A 25,389-nucleotide genomic window follows, 5' to 3' on the forward strand; every position below is an offset into this window, starting at 1 on the left:
TTCTAGAACAGATCAGGACCATGGACAAAGACCAAGGTGCTGGCTCAGGACCATGGTTAGCAGACAGAAAATTCTAGTTGCCTCAACTGTGTCTTGGAGCAGTGGGCAGGTTTTTAGAGCAGGCATCCCCAAACTGCGGCCCTCCAGATGTTTTGGCCTACAACTCCCATGATCCCTAGCTAAGAGGACCAGTGGTCAGGGATGATGGGAATTGTAGTCCAAAACATCTGGAGGGCCGAAGTTTGGGGGTGCCTGTTTTAGAGTCTCTGCTCAGTTGCTGGGATGGAAAATCTACACCTTGAGTGCTGCATCTGGGCACAGTCAATGGTCTGGGTTTTTCTTTCTTTCTTTTTGCTTACTCTAAGCAGATGGGTTTTAAGCTGCAGGGGCATTTTGAGGGAAAGTTCCTCGGGTTTTCCCTGAACTTACAGGTCTATGGTCTTTGGTCCAGTCATCAGAGTCTGATGGCAGAAGTGTCTCCTTGGAGCTCAGGAGATGTGGGTTTCAGTACCAGTAGATTCAAATGGGAAGGACAAGGGAATGGATCTGTCTCCTCTGCCTCACAGCTACTGTTGTAGGAGGATTTGGAACCTGAGGCTCCCTATAGCTACGGCAATTTGAATGTACTTGGCTGTCCCAGTTCAACACAGCTGGCCCTGAGATACTCAGCACCAGATTCAAAATTTAATCGTGAGACAGCACAGTTCTGTTCCCAACAAAGCTCCATTCAGAACATCTTGGTAACTTACAAATCTTATTTAAAAATAAACAAGGGGAAAAGGCATGCATAGCATGTCAAATTTGCAGCGATGTGTATTAGAATTATTATTATTATTATTTTGTCACTTTCCCTGGCCTAATTTATCAAAGCCTGCAGAGAGAATAAACATTTTCTTTGGTGTTCAGCACAAGTACTCTTCACTTCAATTCCCCACTTCCCATCTGAAATCTCACCCCTGCTGCTGTAGAGACAAACCCAGACAATGCAGGAGATATGAACAGCTTCTTGATGTGGTTATTTCCTTTCCCAATGCCTCGAGAATAACCATCTGTTCGTCACTCTTCCTACAAAGACGAATCATATAGACAGCTTCGGTGCTAAAGAAGTCTGATTCCAAATGCTGACAAATTGGCCATGGGAGAGACTTGTTGGGAAAGATACTTCTGTGTTCAAAGAACAGATTTTCTGCCATCAGAACCTTTGCATGCTAGCAGATTGCAGGCTAACCACTGGATATCTGCAAAGCTGCTTAACTACAAATGTGTTTACTTAAATTCGGAATTGCAAAGCAGAAGACAGAACTGTTGTTATTTACATCAGAAATAATTTGATTTTTAAGGCTTCAAAAATTCCATTGACATACATTAAAGCAGCACAACTGATCTGGTGGTTGCTAAGTGTGTGCAGCTAACATGGCTCTAGGCCAGTTGTTCTGTCTCCCCCTCTTCTTTTTTTCCTGCTCCACAAGAGATTAGTTCTTAGATTCTTTTCTACCATGGCACATAGGAAAGGACCATAGTTCTGCAGGAGATTTCATAGTTCACATGTAGAAACTCCCAGGTTTTGTCCTTGGCAATTAGAATTAGAACTGGGAAATATTTCTGCTTGTGATTTTGGCAAGAAAGGGGACTTTAGTTGAAGGACAGAGCACTTGCTTAGCATAGCGGAGATCACAGGTCCAGTTACTAAGATATTTTTTTAAAAAAACTGCTAGCTAGTGATATGAATGGCTTTTATGTGAGCTCCTGGAGACCCATGACTAATCTGAACAGAGAATAGTAGGCTAGATGGACATATAGGCAGTTTCTTGTGTTCTTGCAAGAACTGAACATGAGAACACAAGAAAAGCCTTTTGGACCAGGCCAATCACCTTTCTGGTCCAGCATCTTGTTCTCAAAGTGGCCGGTGCCTGTAGGAAACAGGCATCTTTTATCTGTCTCGGATTCTCCAGCCTTCAGCTTCGTTGGATGTCCACAAATTCTAGTGTTATGAGAGAGGGAGAAAAGCTTTTTTTCTTTTCATGTTCCCTGTGCCATGCGTCATTTTTATGCACTTCCATCATTTCACTGCTGCCAGTCAGACAAGTAGATAGGACTGGGCTAGATGCACACTCTTCACTGCTTTGTTTCTCCACTCTCTCTCACTTACACGCACAAATACAAACACCCAGGATCATTCTAACCCACTTACTCTGCCTACCTGTAGTTCTCTGTGCTTGACTGCTTCTTCCTTCAAGGTAGACTATGGTGCATAAAAGCTCCTGACTTCATCATCCTGTCCATTTTGGATAGGAAAGGCTTTGTAGCTTACAGTCAACTCCACGCAGCGGTGAAAGGGAAGCTCTTCTTGTCACTGCAGGAGAATCTGAGCTATGTTTGCTGCCAGAGGAAGAAGAAGAAGAAGAAGAAGAAGAAGAAGAAGAAGAAGAAGAGGAGGAGGAGGAGGAGGAGGAGGAGGAGGAGGAGGAGGAGGAGGAGGAGGAGGAGGAGGAGGAAGAGAATAGCAATTTCCACCTAGCAGTTGCAGGGGACCCAGCTGAGTCCTTTGCTGTAGAGCAACAGGAAGCAAGAAAAGCACCAGGGCTCAGGCCACGGATAGAAAAGTACTGGATATTGACATGACTGAGATGCCTGTAAAGCTCCTTCTGCTATGAAGTGAAAAGTGTAAATATTAACACTGTAATTTTTGTCATGTTGCTAGAGTTGGAGTGTATGAATGGGGGCAGAGTTTTCTATATGCATTTGGGGGGAATCCTCCAGTGCTTCCCCTCCCAAAGCAAACACTAGTTTCAGAAGTGTGATTTCCCTAAAGACTATATTCTTTGGTTGGTATTATATAATGCTTCTGTGTTTGCTCTACCATGCAATGGATCAGACAAAAATTATCATGCCAAATGGAGTCTAATGTATGGGTGAATCACTTATTATTTGATATATATATCAGCTCAATTATGTCTGCATTTTTGTAATGACCAGTGGTGTTTTGCAAATAAATTTGACTTGACTTCTTCATCTGGATTTGATGATAATAAGAAACAGAGTTGGGTGTCATCCATATATTGATGACAGCTCACTCCAGATCTCTGGATGCCCTCACTTAGAAGTTGCATGGGTATGTTGAGTAGCAGAAAGACAGAATATAGCCCTCTGGGAACCAATGGCATAAACATCAGGAACCCCAGCAGTAGTCATTCACCACCATGTTCAGGACTTGGCTGTCGACACAGGAATGCAACAACCATAACTTGGTGTCTCCACTTTCCATCCCAGACAGTTATTCAGGAGAATACTGTGGATAATTGCACTGAAAACCACTGAGATGTCCAGGAGAATCAGCATGGTCTCACTCCCCCTGTTTTTCTCCAAGATAGAGAGAAACCTCAAATGTCCCTGAAGAGGAGTCAATCAACAGATAAGTTCCCCTGCTGGTAGTGGTTATAGGCAACAAGGCACAGCATGAATAAAATTCCCTAGTTGTTGAGATCAGCAAGCCAGCCTGATGTGGAAGCTTTCTTAGGACCAAATGAGTGTGTTCTGAGCCACTCTGGCTTATTGATGCAAAAGACTGCCTGAATTTGACACTCCTATGGCCAGAGTTGGGTCATGGTGCATCCCTTAATAGAGAATCTCTCTTTGTGCAATACCTTGATTACTGGAGGATGAAGAATGAAGTTTCAACAGTGTCCCCTGAATTCCAGGTGTAGAATCGAAAATTGGCTAGCACTAGCCTCTTAGCTATCTTTCTTCTCCATAGCTGGAGAGGAATCAGAGCCTGTGCAAAAGTGAAGAGGAAACAGAATGTGAATTGCCAACTGATGTCAACAGAGCAGGAAGACAGCCCAGTCTGGCAAGGATCCAAGTATTAGAAGCATAGTGAATGTAAAGTGAGCAGTAGCTTCTCTCTTATCAATAAATCTGTGGAAGAGAGGAGAGCTAGCAGTCCCACAAATCAGTCTATGTGCCTTCACTGAAGATCAAGATTGAACTACGACAGCACATTTTTTTGGACGCTAGTTCTATTTTACACTGTTTTCATTGCCCACCAGTGAATACTGTTTTAAGTGCTGTTGAGCTTAAGCTGCAAAGCTTCCTTTAGAAGTTCCGCCCCTTTACATGCATGTGCTGAAGATCCTTGCCCTGTGAGTGGCATTTTGAAAGCGCTCTTTGGGAATGGGCTTTTCTAAGCAGTGGGTGGATATCCTTGACCTCCATGTGCCCTTCACAATTGCAAAGTCCCTGCTCAAATGTACGCGACACTGCAGACATTTATTCAGCACCTGCAAAAGACATGGGGGAAAGGTGGTTGGCCTTTTTAAAAGACTTTGTTGTGAAGGTGAAATAACAATCCTGTAAGAAATATGACATGGAATTTATTTTCTTACAAAACAACAAAACCCATCCTGTCCAAAGAGATGGGATTGAATTACATCAGAGCTTGTTACATTCACACTTACGCCCCTTAAGTTGTCATATTCCAGTTGTGTGGCAGTTCCAGTTGTGTGCAAGCACAGCAACCAAAGAAATGTAATGTGGATGAGGTCCTATGCCCTCTTCTTTTGTGCTGTGCATAATAAAAGCATGCCAATCCATGAAAAGGTGGTCTTTTCATTTTGTTCCCCTTTCTGTTTTTAGCTTAGTTGTCAGTTTTTTCAATCCATGTTAATTGCCAGACTTCTTTAGACCATGTGGTCAATGCATAGCCTCTAAAAATTCCAATATCTAGCTATTTCTGCCTTGGCTGCTAATAAAAGCTGGCCAAAAAGATGCTTAAAATGCAGATTCATATTGACCACTAGGTAATGATTAAGTAAAGGCGACTATGCCCTTTGACTATATTTTGTGCAGTTATGCCTCTAATTTCTTTCAACCTCTCAGAATGTGACCACCTTTTCACAGGTCTGCCACATGTGGTGATGTGAGCCCAACACCACGCACACACACACACACACACACACACACACACACCCTCCAACAAGATGGTTTGTTTCCTTAAGGGGCAGCAGCACATGAGGCTGCTTTTGAGGATTCAGCTCGATCTGATTATATTCAATAAAGAAAAGAGACTTTCAACCAGTGTGGCTAAATCTCTTCCTGCCACTCCTTAGCTCTGTGAAAGGAGGATGGGGTAAAATCATTCATGCAGATGATAATTAGAATGGTCCTTAGCACCTTGATTGCTCTGGTAGCGCTCTCTGCTGGTAGTAGCCCTGGCCTAGGTGCCTGTTTTCTCCCTTTGGCTAAATCAGATCTGAAGTGAACAGGGCCTCTCCTGTTATAACAGATTTCCTTTTCTGATTGCCAGGGCCGGGAGCTGTGGGGCACCTGAGTTTCACCGAGATTCTGGACACTTCTCTCAAGGTCAGCTGGCAAGAACCTGTAGAGAAAAATGGCATCATTACAGGCAAGTATCAGCAAGCAGCCACTTACGAAAAGATGGGGAGGGGAATCGGAGAGAAAGAAAGAAACTCATTGCAGTACAGTGATCAATATGGCCAGCTTTTATCGAGAGCTTTTGGCGGAGAATTCAAGCTTGCCGCTACTACTATTTAAAGCTTGAAGAGTCAGCAGAGGCCTGTTTTGAGAGGTCATTGGGAAGTTACAACCAGCTCACAGTCATGGCCTCTAGAAAAGTTGTCTGTGGGGCAATTTAGCTCCCCACAATCTATTTGAGCTTGTAAAATCTCATGTCCCCCCACCCCCACCCCAATGACATGCACACGGTAGTTTCTGTTTCTCTGCAACTCAAAGAGGTTGGAGAGCTACTGTTTCCAATTGTCAAGACTTTTTAGGGTTGAATTTATAACAAGGACATCACAATCCATTAAAATCTTAATCTTCATATTGGCCCTCTGGGTCTGGAACATGTTAGTTCCCTGTTGACCAAAAATTCCAATTACGAATTTCATGTATGCTGTGCTCCAAAAGAATGTGTTTTCTTTTGCTGTTGGTGGCAGAGGTTTCACTGGGCCGTGCTTCTTTGCTATTTATGCACATGAAACTTGTGACCTTTGGAATGCAAAGACACCCATTGCTTCATTATTGGTAATCCACACAGCAGCGGATATGTCTCCCCACACAGAGACAGCATGGGTATTGGACAAAAAGCTTTATCAAGTTTTAATAACCTTCTGTGCTGCATGTATTTCTCACATGCATGTGATTTGATTGGGTCTATGTGTATGCCTTGGACCCCACTACCTGAAAGATTGTCTCTCCCATATGGACCTGCCTGGCTGTTAAGATCCTTGAATGAGCACCCTCCTCCCAGTCCTAGCAGCAACAGAGGCCCAGTTGGTGGTGGCACAAGAGAGGCAGGGCGTTTTTTGTGGCTACCCTCAAACTGTGGAATTCTCTCCCAAGAGAGGCCAGACTTGTGCCCTCTTTGTTATCCTTCCTCTGGCAGGCTAAGACTTTCCTGTTCAGACAGGCCTTTGAAAACTAAGGTGAAGACGATGCCGACCACTGGGCTGCCAGGCCAGATCAAAATGTATTTTAATGTTGTTGTTTAAAAAAATGCGTTTTGGTGTTTTTTGACTTGGAGACTTCTATGGAAATTATATGGTCACAAAAAACAATAAAATCTGCTTGCCTGCCTGCCTGCTTGAAAGTGATCCCAACAATTGGTGGAAGCTTTCAACCCAAAATGTGGCAACTGGGCAATGAAATCATACCCACGTGCTGAGCTCAAGCACCAACCAACTTACGGTATGACCTCCTCTCAGAGGTGTGTTATGCCCAAACTTTATTGAGAATTAAAGACCCATCTCTTTGCCCAAGCTTTTGAGAGGGGTGAGGTGAAATGCTGATTGGTGGATTGCTTTATTCATTCCCCTCTGTCATGTAGATTTTTTAAAAATGTTGCATTTTTTGTTTTGTTTTAGACTGTTAAATGTGGTTATTTGTGGTTTTTAGTGTTAAAAGTATATGTAACAGACCAGTAATGACTCCATCGTGGAATGTGTGTCATGTCATTGTGGACGCATTGTGAAACATTTCCTCCTAGAGAAAATCAGGGCTAGTCCATGTGGTTGCTAAAAAACAAAAAGCAGAGAACAAGATGAAACAAGATGTCCCTAGGCAAAGGGGATGCAGGCAGGTCCTACAGAAGCTTTGAAGTGGGCTTAGTAAGGTGACAGTTCGTTCTATACCTGAATCAAATTATTTTAGGAAAGGGGGAGGAAAGTGAAGATCCCTTTTATTTATGAGGAAATGTAGGCCTAGAGACATGTTAGGCAAGGTTTATAAGGAAGAAAAAGTTTCCCTGTTACGGTGAACATTGCATTTAAGGCAGGGAGATGGGAGGTGGCGAAATCATTCATTTCCCTTGAATGGTTCAGTGGCTTATCCAATGCTGCTTAGAAACCTAAGAGTGCTTAGGAGGCTCCCACTTCATCACTTCTGTGCATGGATGTCATTTGCTGTGACTTGGTTTTTAATTCTAGCGTGCGGAATGAGAGGAAAGCGCAGAGGGCATTAGGAGGGAGCAAGCCAGCTTTGGTAAATTGCCCGTTGCTCTCATTGTAAATTTCAGTATCTCCCTCTCTCCCTCAGCAAACTCTGATTTATGAGGGCCTGGATGCAGACGGACAGTTTGTGATTGGATGTACTGCTCTCTCATACAGAATTTACTCCAGATCAACAGAAAATTATTTCTGAAACTCTTCTGGTCATTAGTTTCAGTTAGGCTGCAGCTTATGGAGAAAGGGGCTAATGCCAGAGAACAAGGAATGGTTCTTCTCCTGTCTGAAACTGGAGTCAGATAAAACCCAATTGCCTCTGCCTCTTCAGTTCTTCTAGGATGCTACTCATCTCACACAGTTTCTGCCTTTTAAAAGTTAGAAAAAGTCCAAAGGAAGAGGCAGGTGGAAGAAACTTCCTTCCACCTGCCTCTTCCTTTGGACCTCAGAGTTTCTTCTGCGAGTTCAGTTCCTTCCTAGCAAGGTTGAGATCCATGTGTTTTCTTTTTATCTGGTTTGGCAGAAGTAGAACATTTGGTGTGTTGTTGGTGGGGTTTTCTGCCTGCTCAGGGCCAGTTCACACAACCATTGTGGCAGGGTGACAGGATAAAGCTTTGGTACTTCAACTGCTGTAGAGCTCATCAGATGGGCAAGCCATGCCTTTGAAGATAACTTTCATAAGGATAAGAGTGCAAAACAAAATATCTTGCCCTCACATAGATTTTGTGGTCATGTGGCAGTAGAGGTCCATGGAAAAATTGAGTGTGCCATACGAAATTCAGCAATTATATGATACAAAACAGATAAGACATCCTTTTATTCTGTAGATTTGTGGTAAGCATGCAGCAATCTTTTTGACCTTCCTGGAAGACACTTTTACTATTAGAAATCACTCGAGTTATTCCTTTATATATTTTATGTCTCCACCTCTGAGACCATTTTCAGATAAGAGATAGCAGATGATGGTGTATCACGTCAAAATCATCATTATTTAGCCTTGAAAATACTATCCTATCCAAGTTTGTCAATCAGCAAGTCTGGAAGGGCCAATGTGGTTATTTCATGACCAAACTAGTCGTTGGAGAGCTGTCCTCTCTTACGCTAGTAGGCTTGAATCACATCCTATTCGCATCCTATCCCTTCAAGAGTGTCCTGTGCCTTCCTGCCCTGATCCTAATCACCAGGGAAGTGGCAATCAAGCAAACTTTTCCAACCAGCTATATCTCCGCTGTCACAAGAAAGGTTCACAAATGTGCTCCAGAGTTAATAAAGTTGTCACCAGGGGTTCAGAGGAGGGAGAGAGGAGAACAAGCAAAATCAGAAGCAAAATTGAGAAAATTGGGTTATAGACAGTCTGGAAAGTTCACAGAAGGCAGGCAGAAATGAAAGAGCGAAGGAGTGAATGGCTTAACAAGCAAGTCTACAATAGAAAAGTGAGGTTAGAGGGTCAGGTGCTGCACAGATAAGGACAATGGCTTTGCTGCACAAGGTTTGAAAAGGCAAGATAATGATCCACCCTGCTTAAAAAAGTATATGCAAGGGCAGCTGTAGAGATCCCCCCACATATTGTTTTAAAATTCTCAGCATGTTCTTCTGCGTCGATTAGCATCTCATTTGTAAGGTTTTCAATAAGGTCTCATCGATGTCAGTAGCTTTTGCCTACTACAAGATGTCACTTGTGTAAAGATGCAAAGATGTTTTTCCTCTGGTTTGTTGAACTGTTTTAAAAAATATTAGTACCAATAATGTCACCACCATTAAGAGATTGATCTCAAACTCTTTCAAGCTTCTACAAAGCAGATTTAGTGGTAGATGGATTCCCTGAAGCTATAGAGAATCTAGATGAGTAAACAAATCCTCAAAATACAAATAAATAAAGAGGCAGGAAAGGAAAGAGAGATAGATGTATTTGTTGGTTGGCTGGTTTGCAGTTAATAAGGGTAATAATGACTTGCTTAATAGAAAGTGGGAGAACATCTGCTATGCATGCAGAAGGTCCCAGGTTCAATCCCTGCTGGCCTCTCCAGGTAAGGCTGGGAGAGACGATGCTGAACTAGATGGGACAATGGTCTGACTCACTATAAGATTTACTGTATATACTCAAGTATAAGCCTACTTTTTCAGCACAAAAAATGTGCTGAAAAAGCCGCCCTCGGCTTATACTTGAGTCAGGCAGGTCAGCGGCGGAGATAGGCACAAGACTGGGGGTTCGGAGAAGCGCTGCGCTGCGACTCTCCGAACCCCTGTCCTATGCCTGCTCTGTGCGAGGCGGTGGGGAGGGAGAAGCGGCGAGGAAGGGATCCTTCCTCACCGCTTCTCCCCCCACCCCGCTGCTGACAGCTGGGAAAGGCATAAGATGGTATTTATTTTTATTTTTGAAATTTACCAGTAGCTGCTGCATTTCCCACCCTCGGCTTATACTCGAGTCAATAAGTTTTCCCAGTTTTTTTGAGGTAAAATTTGGTGCCTCGGCTTATATTCGGGTCGGCTTATACTCGAGTATATATGGTATGCTGCTCTGTCAAAACATGCAACATGGCCCTGGGCTCATCTGGACTTCATTTCATGCAGTGCTTTCCAGGTACAGTAGAACCTCAGTTTTCAAACATAATACATTCTGGAAGCTGCTGTGATTCAGCAGCTAAAAAAGCCAATGCAATTCTGGGCTGCATCAACAGGAGTATAGCATCTAGATCAGGCATCCCCAAACTTGTTGTTTTGGACTACAATTCCCATCTTCCCCAACCACTGGTCCTGTTAGCTATGGATCATGGGAGTTGTAGGCCAAAACATTTGGAGGGCCACAGTTTGGAGATGCCTGATCTAGATCAAGGGAAGTAATAGTACCACTGTATTCTGCTCTGGTCAGACCTCACCTGGAGTACTGTGTCCAGTTCTGGGCACCACAGTTCAAGAAGGATACTGACAAGCTGGAACGTGTCCAGAAGAGGGCAACCAAAATGGTCAAAGGCCTGGAAACGATGCCTTATGAGGAACGGCTTAGGGAGCTGGGTATGTTTAGCCTGGAGAAGAGAAGGTTAAGGGGTGATATGATAGCCATGTTCAAATATATGAAAGGATGTCATATGGAGGAGGGAGAAAGATTGTTTTCTGCTGCTCCAGAGAAGCGGACATGGAGCAATGGATTCAAACTTCAAGAAAGAAGATTCCACCTAAACATTAGGAAGAACTTCCTGACCGTAAGAGCTGTTCGGCAGTGGAATTTGCTGCCAAGGAGTGTGGTGGAGTCTCCTTCTTTGGAGGTCTTTAAGCGGAGGCTTGATGGCCATCTGTCAGGAATGTTTCTATGGTGTTTCCTGCTTGGCAGGGGGTTGGACTGGATGGCCCTTGTGGTCTCTTCCAACTCTATGATTCTATGACCTTTCAACTTCTGAAACATTCGAAAACCAAAGATAAATGGGTGGTGAGCAAAATCCATTGGGGAAAAAAGGAAAAACGCAGCAGAAGCCGTTCGACTTCCGAAGGGCGTTGAAAAACAGAAGCAGTTGCTTCCGGGTTTTTGGCGTTTGGGTTCCGAATCGTTTGTCAATGGAGACGTTCGAGAACCAAGGTTCCACTGTACAGGTCTGGGCTTTAAAGCTCAGTATCTGAGCATTTGGGATTTTTTTTCATCCCAGTGCTTTCCCTAGGAAAACCCATGTTTTACTGCTGAATTGGAGCAAACGGCAATCCGCAGAAAAAACTGATTGGCCTTTGATCACTAAAACACAGGTTTCTGGGGAAAGCACCAAGGTTTTTTTTTTAAAAAAAATTAAACCACCATTCGGACACAGAGCTTTAAGTGCAGACTTGTGCCAAGAAACATGGCACAAAAGGAAGTGTTTGTAAGTCCCTCCTGCCAGCAACTGAAGATGCCACCATGAGTCAGGGACAGAGAGGGAGGTGTGTGTGTGTGCCTAACATTTGTTTACACCTGTACTATACTTGTAATCTGGTTATGAGCCACAGGAAATAACCCTCAAACCTAGATGTTGGGGACAACACATGTGAACCTGTTGGTTACACATGTGTGAATAGCTACTTGTGGGAGGAGCAGAGGAATAAAAAGTGGAAGAATTTCCTGATGCTTGAGGTGGATGTTGAACTGAGCTGCCACTGAGTCGCCCTCGGGTTGCAAACGTAGCTGAGGGCTCTGTAGGTATGTCACTCTCTGAAGCCCCGTGGGCAGCAGAATGGGCTGATGAAGCTCCTTCAGCCCAGGGGGGCAGGACCCTTTGCTTTGCTGCAGTTGACACCAGCTTAATGAGCAAACATTGCTACATAGAAAAGTGCTTTTTTATTTAAGGAGAGTATCAACACACTGGAGGCTCCTTGGCCAAGTCGCTGAGCTGTTCTTTGAACAGATTTTTAAGACTGCACAGGGAACAGGCATGGAAGACGCCTCTGATAACAGATGCTTTATTTCTTTGTCCTTTTCCCCCCTCCCTTTCCAGGCTACCAAATCTCCTGGGAGGTGTACAGCAGGAATGAATCGCGTCTTGCTCGCACTCTTGCTAACACAACCCTTGAGTACAAAATTACAGGCTTGTCATCTCTCACCACTTACACGATAGAGGTAGCGGCAGAGACGTCAAAGGGGACCGGCATGGTCACTTCATCAACCATTTCGTCTGGTGTTCCTCCAGGTTGGTAAAAGCAGAAATCGGAACAGCCCCAGAAATATTGGTGTGTGATGGGTATAATTAATTCTTCTTCTATGTTTTTTAATGCCAAACGATCACAAGGGCTACTTACAGAAGTAAAGTGAAAAATGGAAATGCAGGAGATGTATTTACATTGGTATATATTTTTAATATTTGCAGTGCATGGTTGTCATATAACATGATTCAGGAAAGATTTGGGTGGGAGGTTAGACTTGGGCCTTTTCAAGGCTAATGGTGAAATGAGTAGTTAAAGGAATCGAGTCCCTGCATTAATGCAGTGCCCTTAACTCAGTGCCTTTGCACCTACACGTTCATGAATGCCTTGCACAAGATGGGAAGCAGAGGCTTAGAATCTGAACTATAGCAAGCTGCCGGGGCTGCGGAGAAGAAAATAGGCTGAGCTGACATACTCCTCCCCTCTCCTACTTCTCAGGGAAGGTAGCCCATGTGGGGAGTTGAGTGGCAGGTGAGAGGAGAAGGCACTCATACCACTTTTGGTGCCTTACTATCCACACACAATGACCAGAATTGCATCATTATGCATTTATTATTATTATTATTTTGTTTCTCTGGCAATCCCATTTCTACCAATGAGTCGCTTGCTTTGAGGTATTTAGCCAAGCTTCAAATGCACATATAAGATGTAAAAGGTTCTTTTCATACCCATAGCAGAAAATGGTTCATCTTCAAAACTTCCAATGTCCTGGTTCAGAGTCAATAGTCCTGTTACTATCAATTTTTGGAGAGTGACAATGGGAGAAGGAATTTCTCCTTCATATCTTCTTTGTCATTCCTTTGGAGGCCAGAGATAGAAACAGGATGTTGGACCAGATGGGCTCTTTTGCGATCCAGTAGATCACTTCTGATGTTCAGATCTGCCACTGGAAAATAATAGCCAGATGGGTAGGGTATAGATAATAATAATAATAATAATAATAATAATAATAATAATAATAATAGCAGCTGTTCAAGTTGTTGAAATGCTGAGTTGTATTTATCCCCTCACTCTGTGTTCTTTTTCTCCCTCTCTTTCTGTTTGGTGTGTTGCCATATATAGAGCTTCCTGGTGCACCATCCAATTTGGTCATTTCCAACATCAGCCCTCGCTCTGCCACCCTTCAGTTCCGGCCTGGGTACGATGGAAAAACATCCATCTCCAAATGGATAGTGGAAGGCCAGGTATGCAAAATATTTGTGGATGGGGTTTAAGATTTCCATTTTAATTAAGGAATTCTGACGAACTAAAATTATGATCACCTTTGATTTTAAGCTGCTAGAGTATGACCACGTGAGTCTCCTAAAAACAATTTGAGAAGGTTCAAGATTGAAGTTGGTGATTCACCTTGAAAAAATGTTGTTGTTTTGTTTGCAAACTTATTTTGGAAGCCAAAACTGCTCCGTTTTGAGTGTTAAGCTTCCGTTTTGAGCATAGCTGCCAAGTTATCCCTTTTTTAAAGGGATTTTCCCTTATGCTTAATAGGCTCCCTCACGAGAAAAGGGAAAACTTGGCAGCTATGGTTTTGAGTGCCACACTTCCGTTTTGAGTGTTACGCTGAGGTCTGTCTGTTTTTGCTATTTATTTTGCGTTTTTGTTTTTGCAGCTTTTTTCTTTTGTTTTTGTGACTCTGCGGAACCCAGTTCAGCTACTGAACGATTGATTGTGTGACTGCAGTACATTGTTTATTGCTTTCATTTTATGGATCAAGGGTCTCGTTAGATAGTAAAATTCATGTTAAATTGCTGTTTTAAGGGTTGTTTTTAAAAGTCTGGAACAGATTAATCCGTTTTCCATTACTTTTTATGGGAAAGCGCGCCTTGGTTTTGGAACGCTTTGGTTTTGGAACAGACTTCTGGAACGGATTAAGTTTGAGCACCAAGGGACCACTGTAGTTAGCAAGTGAGCTGATGGATATGCCTGGTTTGCAGGGGAGTCAAGAGGTTGGCTTTTCTGCTACAGGGAAGTGGTAACAGGATGCCTGTTAAAAGAGGGGATAGATGTTTCTCCACTAAGAAGGAACAGAAATTGCATACAGACAATGAACAAGGCTGGCCTTCCTTTCTATTCAGAGAACAGGGGCAAAGGTGAGAGCATTTACTGTTGCCTTTAAATCCACCGAATTGATAATTAAGAGTGTGTAAGCTATTAGCTTTCTTCAAAGGGAGAGCAAGGGAGGAATGCTAGGAAATGCATTTAGATGAAAGCTATTTTCAAAAGCATGATCTTCCTGCTTGGCTGTATAAAAATATTTCCATCTTGAGCACTTTATTAAGGTTTGATGCTTATGTCACTATCAGTACATTTGCAATTGTACAGGATCTAAAAATATAAAAATGTGCCTCAGCTCACTGGCCTTGGGAATGATTATTTGTCTGTCTCTCTCTCGTTCAGTCTCTTTCTTTCTTTCTTTCTTTCTTTCTTTCTTTTAATGGATTAGGCAAGTTTCTGGAACCTAAGTCTGTCAATGGATAACAAATGCAATTTACTGTCCATGATTTAAATTCAATATATCTCTTATTACTGTGTATATGATAAACAATAGGGGCACCACAGTTAGCACCCCACTAGAGATTTTTCTAATTATGCATTCCTGATTATTTGTGCCCATGGTGGTATTGGGGTGGTTGTACAACATCCTGCTTTCAATACTGTCTACACCTGCAAATGTTTGAGGCTATACTGCTTTGCTTCCAACCTGTGCATGTCCCATAGTTTCCTGCTGAAATCCTGTCACTTTTCATACCTCAGAACTAGTAAAGTAGGAAATCCACAACTAATGTTCTTTGTTGCAACTCTGACACCTTATAGAATATACTCACAAAACCCCACCAGTCTCTAGAGGGACCCTCCATCATCCCCTGTCAGTGAACTTCCTAAGGCATCTAACTGGTTGCTGTTGTCTTTCCCATCAACCAGTTTTCAATTGGAATGTTGGAATTCTGCAACTGGTTAGGGACTAAGAAATACTCAAACGTTGTGCTGGGTTTTATGATTTGGGTAGGAAGCCTCTTGTGCAAGGAGGAGGAGAGACATCATACCAAGGGATATTATCAGTATTTGTGTGCTAAACCTTGTTAGTGGATGTAAGGGGGAGGGCTTATAGGGAACAGCCCCCCCCCCCTCATCAGGAGCAGCCCATCTCCCAGCAGTAATGAAATTGAAGGGTCGGAAGGGGAAAGTCAGGAGCCGGAGAGGGAGTGCCAGAGCTCTGGCAACATCCAAGAGCCACTGCTCCTCATACAGGAAGAGAGGGAGGGGGAAAGAGAGGACAGGCCGGAGACCTTCTCTCCCCCCCCCCCCGACACTGGAATTAAGGAGGAGGAGAAAGGGGAGGAGGTTCGCTGTCCTGCGACTCTTATGTTGGTCAAGGTCGTGAAAGGGGGCAGTGCCGGATTCTGATTCGGACTGATGAGACATGAAACCAGCAGCTCACTTCACTGTAAATAATGTGCACCAATAAAAGTTCCTGAAAGACAAGCATGTGGAGGGTCGTTACTCAAGAGTAGTTGCAAAACCCCTGACAGTTGATGTACAAAAAAATGAAAATAAAACAGGCCCTCCCTTTACATTTACCATCTAAACCAAGGTGTTGTTGTTTTGTCGTTTAGTCGTGCCCGACTCTTCGTGACCCCATGGACCATAGCACGCCAGGAACTCCTGTCTTGCACTGCCTCCCGCACTTTGGTCAGACTCATGTTGGTAGCTTCGAGAATACTGTCCAACCATCTCGTCCTCTGTCGTCCACTTCTCCTTGTGCCCTCCATCTTTCCCAACATCAGGGTCTTTTCCAGGGAGTCTTCTCTTCTCATGAGGTGGCCAAAGTATTGGAGCCTCAGTTTCAGAATCTGTCCGTCCAGTGAGCACTCAGGGCTGATTTCCTTAAGAATGGATAGGTTTGATCTCGCAGTCCTCCAGCACCATAATTCAAAAGCATCAATTCTTCGGCGATCAGCCTTCTTGATGGTCCAGCTCTCACTTCCATACATCACTACTGGGAAAACCATAGCTTTAACTATATGGACCTTTGTTGGCAAGGTGATGTCTCTGCTTTTTAAGATGCTGTCTAGGTTTGTCATTGCTTTTCTCCCAAGAAGCAGGCGTCTTTTAATTTCATGACTGCTGTCACCATCTGCAGTGATCATGGAACCCAAGAAAGTAAAATCTCCCACTGCCTCCATTTCTTCCCCTTCTATTTGCCAGGAGGTGATGGGACCAGTGGCCATGATTTTGGTTTTTTTGATGTTGAGCTTCAGACCATATTTTGTGCTCTCCTCTTTCACCCTCATTAAAAGGTTCTTTAATTCCTCCTCACTTTCTGCCATCAAGGTTGTGTCATCTGCATACCTGAGGTTGTTGATATTTCTTCCGGCAATCTTAATTCCGGCTTGGGATTCATCCAGTCCAGCCTTTCGCAATATATTCCCCCCATTAAGACTCTGTGCCTTTAATGCCTACCTAGTAGGATATAATTCAACAGGTGTAGTTTTCTCTACGTGGAGACACCATGTGCCTTGTGCAATTCTGTGCCTCTCATACTATTGTATTCAAATGGATTGTTGAATACTACTTTATTTGGCATTAGCTGTTCATTTCAAAGTTACATTTTATTGTGACTTTTTCGTATTGGATCAGATTGTTGAAAGGTGTGTGATCTTTGTCTTTTTTTCAGCTTGTAAGCCACCTTGCTTATAATAATATAGAAAGGCAGTATTCAAATTAAAAGTGAAATGAAATACATCTTAAAGCTCCTGTGAGGAGAAAGGCAATACTAATCACACCACAGGTTTGTTACCTTCCTCCCCCCCCCCCAAATAATAATACACCCCTGGGCCTTCCTCATCCTTAATCTGTCTGTATGCATTATTTAAGAATTTGCCCCATTAGGGGAATAAAAAAATCAATCGAGGATGTGAAACAGTCAGCAAGATTGAAAGATGACTTCTCTTCTTTTGCTTTTGAGCTGCTTCAGATTTTCATTTTATTTGTTTGTTTTTGCAGTGCAGTAAAGGAAGTGGTGAAATAGCTGGAAGAAGAAAGAAAGCCACAACAGGAATTGCCTCTATATCTGTAGTCCAGCTCGCTGAGGAGTTTATCTCATCCTCAGTGGAGAAATCTGCTTTTAGATTCTGTTTCATGAGTTTCTATGCTAAACAGGCTGTCTGGGTGTGTGAGCATTAAATTATAGGCCACAAGGGGGTAGTACAGGATGAATTGCCTTTTACAATATACTTCCAATCACTCATGTGTCTGAGTAATGAAATACTCTAGAGTTTTCTCACCTTAAGTCTTTAAGTGTGCCTCAGAGAAATACTCCCCTCCATTAGCTCTGAACAATGTCCCGCTTTGTTTCTGCTGTGGTGTCCTAGATTTTTTTATTTATTTCCAACTGGCCGTTCCTCATTTATTCTCCTGTCAGGCAAACTCTGCTCCTTCCTTCCCACCTGCAGATTTCTATAAATCATATTATATGGTACTTTTAAGATTAAATACTGAATTCCTGAGACTATTCCTTTATACTGACCATTCGTTTGTAGTGAGGTTGCTTCCAGTTGGATGGTCCCTTTTGAATGATGCATACAGGCATTCCATTTCTTCTTCTTCTTTGGCAATCTCTCGTAGCCGAGTAAGATTTTCTTCCATAAACATGGTTTTAAAAGTGAGTCCGTAAGTGACTGTGGAGGCCAATTCTGGATCCACACATCCTTCCACAGTGGGGACATTGGTTTCCGGGGGGGGGGATTGATCACGGTGTGGATTTGCCAAGCGTGCCTTCCTCTTGGCATGTTTCTCCCTTGCGTCCTGAGTTCGAGTGTCTTCAAAGCCCATGACACCTTTGGTAAAGGCTGTTCTCCAACTGGAGCGCTTGCAGACCACTGTTTCCCAATTGTTGGTGTTTATACTACTTTTTTAAAAAAAAAAAAATTGCCTTGAGAGAGTCTTTAAACCTCTTTTGTTGACCACCAGCATTACGCTTTCCATTTTTCAGTTCGGAATAGAATAGTTGCTTTGGAAGACGATCATCAGGCATCCGCACAACATGACCAGTCCAACGGACTTGATGTTGAAGAATCATTGCTTTGACACTGGTGATCTTTGCTTCTTCCAGCACACTGGCATTAGTTTGTCTAGCTTCCCAAGTGATGTGTAAAATTTTTCGGAGGCACCGTTGGTGGAATCTTTCAAGGCTTCCATTTAACCTTTATCTTGGTGTGTGATTCCTGAACAGTATCCAGATTCTAGGACACGATGCTGCTGTTGTTCATACCGCAGATCTCAGTAAGTACATAAGCCATGGTTGCACTGCAGTGCCTTGCTGAAACAACATTCCCTGCACCTCTGAGGATGGTTGTGACACTCACAACATGCAAGGAGGGGAGAGTGCTCTGGTGCTTGGATCCCACTTGGCCACTGTGAGAACCGGATAATGGTGGACTAGATTGGCCTGATCCACCAGGCTCTTCCTATGTTCATATTGGCTAGCAGCCATTTACAGTCTTATCCTTCATGAATTTGTCTAATCCTCTTTTAAAGCCATCCAAGTTGGTGGCTCTCACTACCTCCTGCAGGAGGGAGTTCATGGCTTAACTAAGTGCTGCATGAAGAAGTACATTATTTTATCTGTCCTGAACTTTCCACCATTTAGCTTCACTGTTTATGGAAGTTTTTAATGACTGATGTTTTAATGTATTTTTAATCTTTCATTGGAAGTTGCTGGGGAAACCCAGCCAGATGGGCGGGATATAAATTATCATCATCATCATCATCATCATCATCATCATCATTTTATTGGATGTCTGTGAGTTCTAGTGTTGGAGAGAGGGAGAAAAACTTTTCTCTTATGCACTATCTCCATGCCATGTGTAATTTGTCTCAGGTCACCTCTCTCTTGCCTTTTCATTTTGGTGGCCCTTTTCTGAATCTTTCTGCTTCTTTCCTTCATTTCCACAGCTTCTTCTTCTTAATGGTTTCTATTTTACATTTTGCTTTAAAAAGCTACACCAGGTACATTTCTGTAGAGATGTATCATTCTTAAATTGCAGACAGAAGGGTTTGTATTGGTGTTTGGACGTCCCATGTATACCATTCTGAAGACATAAGAACAGTAACCTGAAATATAATGGCTGCTAATCTGAGCCAATCTTTCTTTATCTGCTGCCTCTGGCTTTTTACAGCTCCAAGTCAATTCCTCCTTCCTTCGCATCTTGCTAACATTTTACTTTGCAAGAATCAGTTTTAGAGTTGGTCTGTTCTTTTGTCATTCTAAATCGTGTGTCTGCAGTATACTTGGAAACAGCCTGTGGTTTGCAAATTGAAAGCTTTTACTCTGCATCATTAGACAGAATCAGAGTTGGCATCTGGGTGTTCCTTTAACAATAGCACAAAATTCTTCAGTGTGCTTCTTGTCATAACACTTGCCTGAAGGGCAGTGTGTTTCACCAACAGAAATAGAATTTTCCCAAACTGCAAAATTAAAATGTACTTAATTTTAAAATGCTTCTCTCACAATTCAGAGGCACAGCAGTTCTGGTATTATGAATCTCAACAGGGCTTACTCATCCTTTACATTTTTGTAGTCAAATACAGACCCACGGATAGAAAATACACAGAGCTCTTATTGAGCATGAAGTCTGTACCTATATTACATTTGTTACACAAATGTCCAAAATACCACAGTCAGTAAAATATCTGTTGGAACTCAAACTCTGACAAGAATGTAAGATCTAACAAATTCCTCCATTGCCTCGCAGACAATTTCATTTTCCACGAGGTGGAAGAACTGGCCCTTGCCAACAGGGAGGAACCGATTGACGAAGTGGAAGTACCAGGAGACATGGGAGGAAGGGACCATGGCCTCCTGGCTTTCATGATACAGAGGCAAGGGAAAGTTGTGTGTAGTCAGACATGCACTCTGGACTTGAAGAAGGCTGATTTAAGAAGCTTAAGGAACTACTGGGTGAGATCCCATGGTCGGAAATATTCAAAGAGAAGGGAGTCCAGGAGGGATGGGAGTTTCTTGAAAGTGAAATATTGAACGCACAAATGCAGACAATTCCAACAAGAAAGAAAAGTGAGATGCATCTAAAGGAACCAGTGTAGCTGGGCAAGATGGGCCATTGGCATTCAGATATGAATGCAGACTTTCAGGGAAAACCTGTAACTTTTCAAGTGCATCCTTGTCTCTCAGTGGCCAGACAGAAGCCCGCAAGCAGGACCCAAGCACAAGAGCCCTCTCTCCTCCTGTGGTTTCCAGCAACTGGTACTCAGAAGAATTGCTGCCTCCAACTGCAGAGGCAGAGCCGAGCCAATTTCTTAGCTTCCTCTATGTACAAAGGGGCTGATTATAAACCTGATGAAGAACTGATAGTCTTTACAGAGTGACTTGGCTCCTTCAGTAAGCTTGAAATAGCATTGTACATCAGCCCTGGCTCTGAATGCTACCCTCCCCCCCCAACCCCAGAGCAAGAATACCTTTTCGGCTTTGTTAAGCAGCCTTTTATCAACTGTAAATGTACTCCATTGCCTTTGAGATGACAGATGGCACTTGGAGAGTATAACTTGGATAAGAACCAGGATTCAAGGTCCCCAAGGTGACAGGAAAGTCTTTGCCACTCTGTAGCATTGAAGTTGAAGCCCACTCCAAAAGTTTGGTGGGTGAAGCCTTATTTGCTGCCTTGGTTTGTTAATAAGTCTGTTATGTACTGAGCTGAATCATAGAACAATAGGATCCAGAATCAGCAGTCTGATTGGTCCGCAGGAGCCACCCAATCCAACTCCAGGTGGAAGTGAATCCGCAACCTGATTGGCCTGCAGGAGCAGCCAATCAGGCGGCTGGCAGAAGTCAATCCACAACCTGATTGGCCCACAGGTGTAGCCCTGAAGTAGCCAATCACGCAAAGCCCATTGTGTAAATAATGTATATAAGCAGATGGTTTTGGGAAAAGGGCATTCTTCTCTTCTCCTTGATGACTAAGAGCTGAATAAAGAGCATGAAATTCACTCTCGACTCTGAGTATATTTCAAAGTCCTAAGCATGAAGCTGGCACTTGAATCTGGAAGCTGATATCACGGCAGACATCTCCAGTGTTACACTCAGTCCATGTTAAGTGTGGGCTTGCTTCCATTTGCCCTGCTACTTTCTCCCAGGGAAGCTTGCAGTTCTGAATCGGAACAAACAGCAATCTGGTTTTCTATTTGTTCTGATTTGGTGCTAAAGAGCACAGGGCAAAGGCAGAGTAATAAGAATAATGAATTTATTATACTCCACCCATCTGTCTGGGTTACCCTTGTCACTTTATGCTGCTTCCAACAAAATACAGGAGAGGGGGTGAACAACATCAAACATTAAACGCTTTCCAAAACAGGGCTGCCTTATAATCTAATAAAATGCTACAGCAGCCTTTAGTATCAGCTTAGGTAGCTTGTCCCCTTAAAAAAAAAATACTAGACAGCCAGGTTTCTAATATATTTCTACCACCCCACATCCTCCAGGAAGCAGGTGCCTATCAAAATCTTGCCTGAAGCAAACTTCCCCTCCCCAAGCAAATGTGTTGGTTGATCCTTAAGCAAAACTGAATAGGAACCAGTGACATTTCTCAGAAGGGTTGTTATAATCCCATTTGTACGGATATAGATCATCCCTAAGTGATCACCAGATTTTGCCCGAAGCAAACTTTGAAGTGAATTTGGAGGTTCCCCTTCTGGCAGAACATCTGAGGAAGTTTGTTGATAGTCAAATGCTTGTCAATAAGACTAACAGCTTGAGCTTAGTCTACTCAAAAGTAAGTCCCATTGATTTCAATGAAGCTGATTTTCAGGCAAATTGCTGTAGGATTGCAGTGGGAACACATTTTTATCAGGTTGCAAAATTTGGATACATTGCAATCCCAATGCACTTACAAAGACCCAGCCACCTGGAAGGAAATTTGATAGTCAGAAATATATATATGGCCAGCATCCAGCTGACATGCCTACTAGGGTTTCTGGATAGGTTTAGTTTTTTAAAAAATTAACAAACAAACAAACAAACAAACACAAACACACACCAAACACAGGGTATTACGAGCTGCTTTTGGAATCTTCATTTCAAAAGTAGCTTCCCATGCAGGAAAACCATGAAGTCCCTCAAAACCTTTTGGACGCATGGAATCAACCAGGTTCTGCCAGTGACCAAGTGCTTCACCTCTACACCTCTAAACTGACTAAACAAACTTTCAACAGTATCTGGAAATTTAAAAACAACCATCAAGTACAAAAATAAATACATCAAATGCCCATATTAGGTGAACTAATTTAATGCCATTGGCAGACGGCACTTAGTCTGTGACCCTCCAGATGTTGTTGGACAGCAGCAGCCATCACCACTGGCTGAATTGAGCTGGAGTTTACCACATCTGGAGGACCACAGATCCACCACCTATGGCAGCTCCCACTGTTTTCTTCAGGGCTTCCCCATGAAAACTTCCCAGTGGATCTGTGATTGTCAAGGGACAGCCAAGTGTCTCTCAAACATCGTATTAAATTCAAAAATCGATTGTAAACTCTTCATGAGTTGGCTTTTCTTTCTTTCTGCATTTTCTGTATGTAGGCATTCTCTCACATTTTTATGCCAGTAGGTTTGTTCATTTTTATTCCCTCATTGTGTGAGAGCAGAATCAGGGTTTTTTTTACTCCTTACCTCATGGCAGGTCAAGATGTTCTTGAATTTGTAATCCCATCATCTTGATTTAGAGAAGAGCCATATGACATACTTCTTAAAAGGTCTATTAAAATTTATTAGTGCTAATTTTTCATCTCCCTCAGACTGTACACTTGAACCCAGCATAATAAAGCAAAGCTGAATTTCAAAGCAAAGGCATCTCTTATTTTAAAAAAATAAATCAACGAATTAGACCATTTATGTTAAAAACTATATGGCTGTATTTAGAGATTGCTATTGTAAAACAAGCAGCTTGTAGCAAACTCTGGGAAGGGTCCCAAGATTCAGAAGAGAAATTTTGATGAATCTATTAAAGTCTGATCTGAAGGACATGCAATCATGCCATTTTTGTTTTGGCGTTGAAGTCATCCCAAGCTTTGGGGATGACTTTGTTGGCACATAGTGGCAGCATTTTCTCCCGTGCTTCTTACGCTAACTGCAACACCTGTCTGCTATCAGTATAACGTTGCGTGCTGGGTTAACACTGTTGGGAATTGCATGACTGGGAAGTTCACCATAGCACTAATGGATATGGTGGGTTCACTGGTGCAACTGGCATGCAGCATGATTGCCAGCCGCCCACTCCCTGTACACAAACTGGGGCTTAGGCAATGGAGCAACAGCCCCTTTCCTGTATTGGACTGTAAGCTTATTTCGACTCAGCCTGTGCCTAAATGAATTCTGCACAGTCTCTAGTCTTTTAAGATGCTCAACACATAATACATATTGCCATTGTGTTGGGAAATACCATGAAATGTGACTGTTGTGCTTAGCCACAGATGCGCATAGTTTAGGACTGCATTGGCAAACTTCTCTACGAGTTTCTCTAGTTCCACGGGTTAAGTCCGATTTTCAATGTCAACGGAGCTATTAGGATTCATCCATTGTATGAGGCGCTCCTCTTGATGTCGTTTTCACTTTAGAGCTTGGTAAATAAAGTGCCCGAGACTCTGACAATTTTATGCTTTGGCCGATCTTTAAATCAAAAACAGCTGAATCGATTTAAGTACTCTTTTGTAAGAGGAAAAAATTGCATCCGGGCTGACAGCCTGTGTACCAAATTTCATCCCAAAGCGATTTCAAATGACTGAGTTATAAACCTCTATAATGAAAACAGTGACATAGCCTGAACTATTGCTGAACACAGGGTGCCTGGGTAACAATGGAGAAACATTGTGTTCCCATTGAAAGTGACTAGGAGCTGATCACCATTTCTTGCTTGGGAAACATTTCCCACCTTTCATATTACCATTTTTCTTTGGGAAAGAAAAAGAGGTGACTCTTACTTTTCATTCTGGTATTTAATTAACTTTTGGCTGGAATCATTTTTCTTGTAAAATCTTTTAAATCTCAGGGGCTTTCTTATCTTGCACATCCCACCAAAAACCTCACAGACTGCTTCTCTTTTCAGCTCTTGGCAGAGTCAGGATATCCTTCAAGGAGTTTGGCAGTAACGTGGAGTCTCGGGTCCCATCCCTGCTGAGCTTGGTCTTGACTTTGCCGCACGCTGTCTCAAATTTGTCTGTACTTGAAAAGTTACAGATTTTCACTGAGAGTCTGCATTCATATCTGAGCTGAGTGACAGGCCATAGTCCCTCTCTCCAAGCACTTGGTTTTGTGTGACTCCTAGAGAAGTTTTTCTATTTCTGCACCAAAACTGATTTCAGCACCTTGGTATCAGAGAGTTGCCAAAGGCAACTTCACCTCTGTATCAAGTTCAGGCCTTAGGCCACATCACACTGGTCCAGTTTGCTTCACACCTTCTCATAGGAAAATGTATGAAATCTGCACAGCCGCCACCACATTCACTGCTTGTGAATATATGTCTTATGTTCTGCCTAACCATGCTGGGAACCAACAGCCAGTCTTCCCATCAGATCCTAACTTGGGCATGAAAGCCATATCTGGCTTGCACACTTTTGCCTATATGGTAGTCAGATATGTTGCATATTTTGAAGCAGGTCTCAATTCATTAAAATACTTGCAGGTTTCTGGGCCATCAAACCTCTGATCAAAAAGACTCTGATTATGCCAAGTAAAATAATAATAATACTTTGGATCATAATACTGTAGAACTTGTTTCTGATGAAGATTGGAGAGCACAAACTATCACTTTTTGTGGAGTTCATATATGAAATTAACAGGAAAATCATCAGCATGTTTTCTCAAAAATAAGCCCCAGTTCAATGGCACTTATGGCCAGTTAAACCAGTATGTAGTCTAAACAGGTCAACTGCGACCGTGTCATAGAGTTTATCTTAAAACTTCTTTATTCATTTACAGGAAAAGTTTTGTGCAGCTCAAAAACTCGTATGCTCACCAAGAGAAATGGTTCCAATAAAAAAGTGATATTGACTTCCTTGCATTGCCCTTTCCATTCTCGTTGGCCATCATGGATATTGCCTCCCTACCAAAGTTGTCCTGACTTTAAATTTTATTCCTTTCCCATCCCATCCTCGTCAAAGAATTGATGATCAAGACAGATTGGAAATGCCGTTCATAAGCCAAGCAGACTGGGGAGAATATATAAGGGTGTTCTCTTGGACATTTACTGCGCCCTTGCAAAACTGTCAT

The 25,389-nt window shown here is 42.7% G+C and overlaps 1 protein-coding gene across 4 annotated transcripts in view; it reads left to right on the forward strand.

Annotated features, from left to right (window-relative positions):
- SDK1 (sidekick cell adhesion molecule 1) overlaps window positions 1-25,389 on the forward strand; it is a 574,710-nt gene that overhangs the window by 424,590 nt on the left and 124,731 nt on the right. For all 4 annotated transcript variants that reach the window (XM_035130977.3, XM_035130978.3, XM_035130979.3 and 1 more), the window contains exons 20-22: window positions 5,303-5,401; window positions 11,912-12,103; window positions 13,179-13,300. In XM_035130977.3, the coding sequence (XP_034986868.2) occupies window positions 5,303-5,401; window positions 11,912-12,103; window positions 13,179-13,300 (413 nt within the window). The remainder of the gene's footprint in view (window positions 1-5,302; window positions 5,402-11,911; window positions 12,104-13,178; window positions 13,301-25,389) is intronic.

Source organism: Zootoca vivipara, chromosome 13 (genome assembly GCF_965207765.1).
Source record: "Zootoca vivipara chromosome 13, rZooViv2.hap1.1, whole genome shotgun sequence".
NCBI classification, from domain to species: domain Eukaryota; kingdom Metazoa; phylum Chordata; class Lepidosauria; order Squamata; family Lacertidae; genus Zootoca; species Zootoca vivipara.